Source organism: Elephas maximus, chromosome 10 (genome assembly GCF_024166365.1).
Source record: "Elephas maximus indicus isolate mEleMax1 chromosome 10, mEleMax1 primary haplotype, whole genome shotgun sequence".
Lineage (NCBI taxonomy): Eukaryota > Metazoa > Chordata > Mammalia > Proboscidea > Elephantidae > Elephas > Elephas maximus.
Window position 1 is genome coordinate 62,905,302 of NC_064828.1, and position 5,048 is coordinate 62,910,349.

General features: G+C 36.3%; 1 protein-coding gene across 2 annotated transcripts in view; it reads left to right on the plus strand.

Annotated features, from left to right (window-relative positions):
* ATL1 (atlastin GTPase 1) overlaps positions 1–5,048 on the plus strand; it is a 76,441-nt gene that overhangs the window by 71,122 nt on the left and 271 nt on the right. The window contains exon 12 of one of the 2 annotated variants that reach the window (XM_049899023.1): positions 992–1,423. In XM_049899023.1, the coding sequence (XP_049754980.1) occupies positions 992–1,423 (432 nt within the window). Of the gene's footprint in view, positions 1–991; positions 1,749–5,048 lie in introns of those variants that run through there. The other variant, XM_049899021.1, reaches the window with a different exon arrangement.

Below are 5,048 nucleotides of genomic sequence, written 5' to 3' on the forward strand. Positions count from 1 at the left end.
GTTTTTTAGAGTCAAGGGAAATATATGCAATGATGTTTATACCACAGGTAAAAGGTAATTAGAGAGCATTTGGCATGTACAGGTAGTCCCCGACTTACAATGTATTCAAGTTATGACCAACTGCACTTAACGACTGTTTTTTGGTACATCTTATTAGTAGTATGTGTTGCAGTGTGTAATTTGCTGATGTTACCATTCTCAGATGTAATGTTTCCAACCCCGAAAGACAAAGATCAGATTTATAGATACTGTAATAAAAAGGAAGTTATAATGAAAACTAAAAAAAAAAAGGAATTCAATTTATGTCAGAACTTATAATAGAATAGCCATCGGAATAGAAGCCTGTCATGAGTCAGGGACTGTAATTAAATCTCAAGTAACCAAAGTAAATGCCATGGTTATAAGAGAGTTCTCTTGTAACTTTTTTAAAAAGGGAAAATATGGTCCAAAAACATTTAATATGCTTCCACTTACCGTCTAGAATATTAAATGGGCTTCATTCAAACAAAAATTGTGAAACTGCCAAAGAAAGTATATTTCACAAGTTTATTTTGACAGCTCATTGCTTTAAATTTCATTGGTTAAAATTACTTCATTGTAGCTAGAACTGTTTTCCTAGAGGAACCTGGCTGTAAGTAGTTTTCTTGAACTTGCATTTATTCTGGGAATGAACTCAGTTTGCACTTCAATTTGTATTTGGTCTTTTCATCTTAAGGAACTTGGATTAAGTCATGGATATTACTTCCCATGTCAAAAAGAGAAAGTTAAGAATGACTTTATGTGTTACCTATAAAGTATGAGTTCCACTTATAGTCACTCCTCCTACCGATGGAGGGTGGAAAGACATGGATCAACAAAACAAATATGCAGGTCCCTTCACATTATTCTGTGTCCTAACAAATTTAACTAGCTAAGTGAAGAATTTTGATACAGTTGCTAATTTTACTCTGTACTACATTAAAAAAAAAAAAAACTTCTGTATCTGATACAGATTTGTGGTGGTGACAAACCATTTCTGGCCCCTAGTGACCTGCAGACCAAACATCTGGAGCTTAAAGAAGAATCTGTGAAGCTATTCCGAGGGGTAAAGAAGATGGGTGGGGAAGAATTTAGCCGGCGTTACCTGCAGCAGTTGGAGAGTGAAATAGATGAACTTTACATCCAGTATATCAAGCACAATGATAGCAAAAATATCTTCCATGCAGCTCGTACTCCAGCCACACTGTTTGTTGTCATCTTTATCACATATGTGATTGCTGGTGTGACTGGATTCATTGGTTTGGACATCATAGCTAGCCTATGCAATATGATAATGGGACTGACCCTTATTACCTTATGCACTTGGGCATACATCCGGTACTCTGGTGAATACCGCGAGCTGGGAGCCGTAATAGACCAGGTGGCTGCAGCCTTGTGGGACCAGGTAAGAATACTTTTTATTTTCTTTAACTCAATTCATCACATAGAGTTAGATGTTGGGAATATACAGAACATGACTTACGACCCAGTCTTCAAGAGCTCTACCAACTGCCAAGATGGCAAAATAACAACTAACTATATATGTTAAGTTTTACACGATTGTTTTGCAGTTAACATTTTAATGTTTTTTAAAAAATACGTGGGTTAAGTAGTATTTTTACTTTTTCTTAACCTAAAAATATTAAAGCTGTTAAAATAAATGAGGAAAACAGCTGAATTTTTATTTAGCTGATTGTGTTAACAGTATTTCATATGGACAACCTATCACTTGGCTAACATTGGCTTTCTTAGCATATATGAACTACTATTATAATTCCTTCTATCATCATGTCTGATTATTTTGAATTGTCTCTACTTAAGCTAGACTTTTGCATCAGGCCATAGCGTGAACTGATGGTCAACTTCTTCATCAGCTGCTTATGGGTCAGGTGTCCCTTCTGGTCTAATCAGTCATATCCTAGGGAGCCAAGGTCACAGTCCATTAGCCAAGTAACATTATGGATGGGGAGACACTTATAAACACACAAAGAACAATGATCAGCTCACTATGTCATTCAGAAAGTGTCTTCAGTTATCTCAGGAAAATTTAAGGGAATTTAGTGAAGCTAAAGTTGATATTCTTCATAAAATTCTGGAGATTAGGCTTTTGAACTTTTATGGTCTGCATGTAGCAAATAACAGCTCTAATTCTCTCAGCATTAAGAGTATCTTAAATATATTCTTTATCATAGAATTATAACTAATAGATTTATTTGCCTTGTGCCTTTGAAGAGTCTAGTTGGTGGTACTATGGAAAAAGAATGAAGTAGAAATTTGATCCTCTGAATCACTGCCTTAAATAGCCCCTCAAGAGGTAGGGGAAGGGCAATTTGAGGTAAATCCTAAAACCCTCCTAGAATATGCTGCTGCAGCCTATGAGGAACATGGAAATGGGTTCTTCAGGAGATTCTGCTGAAATACATAATCTAAGCTGAAAAATCTGTAGAAATATTTGTTTCCTAAATACCTACAAATCAATGTTGTAAACAAAGTTGAATACTGTAATGCTATTAATGAAGCAGGATATATATATTCTTTTTCTTCCTCCTTTTTAAACTGCCTCTGCCACAGGGAAGTACAAATGAGGTAAGTTAATTATTTTTTTTTAATTAAGAGCTACATATTAAAAAACTTTATGATATTCTTACTTTATAAATTGTGTAGCCATTAGAGGATATCTTAATGTAGATTAGAAAATCTTTAGTGACTGCTGCTTCTGTGTTCTTCCAACATTTAATAATTTAACTGTGAATTTTTAATGTATTTAAATTAAGGTTTAGTTTATTCAATATACATGATTTGATCTGCACGTGAAACACAAGAATTGATACTATGCTTCTGTAAGTGATCTGTTTTGTTCTTGAGTGTGTAAAAAATTTCAAAATTCTTAAGCTCTGGCATGGTGCCTGGTGTTCTGCTTAGTTAAGTAAGTACAGTTATGAACCTTGAGGCAACTTAACTAATGCAGAGTATTTAAATGAAGCTATAAGCTTTAGAGAAGGCAGTGGAGGTTTAGTGGTAGAATTCTCACCTTCCATGAGGGAGACCTTGGTTCAATTCTTGGCCAGTGCGCCTCAAGCCCAGCTATTGCTTGTCTGTCAGTGGAGGCCTGCAGAGTTTCCAGACAAAGATGGACTACGAAGAAAAGCCTGGTGATCTACTTCCAAAAATCAGGCAATGACAATCCTATGGAAAACAATGACCTGATCTTGTGCTTGGGTTGCTATGAGTTAGGGGTAACTCGACAACAGCTAACAACATAAGCTTTAGAAGTTGTTTTTAACTTTGGGTTTGAGTGAGTTACCTACATCACTTTAAGCAGGTCCCAGGCCACTGTGAATTATGAAAGAATGTGAGCTTCAACGAAGGAATCACTTGTTATACTAAAAAGGAAGATCTTGTGGAGTCATTATCTTCTAGAAGCAAAGCTGATCTAGAACAACTACAGAGAGAGCATCTAATTCTTTCCTCAGTTGCTAGAGTCACATGTAACTGCATTATGTCCTCTAATCAAAAACCAGTGATGCATTTAACATTTATAAGTCCATAAAGAGTTACTTTATAATCTAAGCATATCTGAATTTTACATAAAGTAAAAACAAATTTCAACTTTGTAAATCAACCCTTAAGAAAAAAATCTAAACTTTAAAGAGAACAGGGATTAAACTAAATTGTTAGAATATAACAGATCTAGGACAATACCAGGAAACCCTGGTGGCGTAGTGGCTAAGTGCTACGGCTGCTAATCAAAAGGTCGGCAGTTCAAATCCGCCAGGCGCTCCTTGGAAACTCTATGGTGAAGTTCTACTCTGTCCTATAGGGTCGCTATGGGTCGGAATCAACTTGACGGCACTGGGGTAGGACAATACCATGTTGTACCAATATGTATTCCTAGAACTGGATGCTATCATTCAGACTTAATGCTTTAACCTCAGAAAAATCAAAGAAAAATAGCCATAGAGGCTCACAAAAGATAAAAATTAACGGAATTTCCCACTATCTAAAAACTATCCCTGGTGGCTCAGTGGTTAAAGTGCTCAGTTGCTAACTGAAAGGTCATCAGTTCGAACCCACCTGCTGCTCCTTGGGAGAAAGATGTGGCAGTCTGCCTCTATAAAGATTTACAGCCTTGGAAACCCTATGGGGCAGCAGTTCTATTCTGTCCTATGGAGTCGCTATGAGTCAGAATCGACTCGACAGTAGTGGGTTTGGTTTTTTTTGCTAAAGGATATCAAGCTCTTAAAAATACTCAAAGACAGCTCTGTCTTCACTGTTTTCTTTCTGTGAAAAAGTCAGGAGCGGTGATGACTCTCAGACACTAGTTGAGAGGGGAAAGTTAAGAACATAAAAATATTTATGGGTACTTGTATAAAGCAATATGCATTACATAAAAATTCCTATGATTCAAACACAAAGGGACACACAGAGCAAGCATAGAGGTAGTTTTAATGAAGAAAGGCTTTCTAAGGAAATGTTTCTGAATAAGGCTTTGTATGATATGAACTAATGAAAATGCAAAAAAGCATGTAAAGTGAGGGCACAGGGTGGCAGAGTGAGGGCAGCATACCTGCTTAGTTAGCTCCATGACTGTCTCAGAAAATGAGACACTCTGGAGAATCTATTGAAAGCCCTGAGCAAGTGGGCTGGCTATGTATAATAAAGTAGCTACTGGCAGTCAGAAGTTATGAGCTCTTATAATTCCTCTGAAATCCAGAATAGTCACAGTAGGGGTTCTCAATACTCCCCTGGGGCATACTGGTTGGGAAGCTCTGCCCTAAGTAATATGCAAGGTAAAAAGAAACAGTCTGAGAATAAAACACTGACCATGAAGATCTATCCACAAAAGTGGTAATGCACACACTGGAGAGCTGAAATAAGAAATTAGTTATTAATTTATATCTTATGTAGATTAATGATATAGATCCCAAATGTAGCATGCTAAAATTTATACAATATACTAATTACTCTAAAACTGGAAAAGTTTTACATCTGTGTATTTAACAAAATGTATCATAATCTTGATTCTTGTA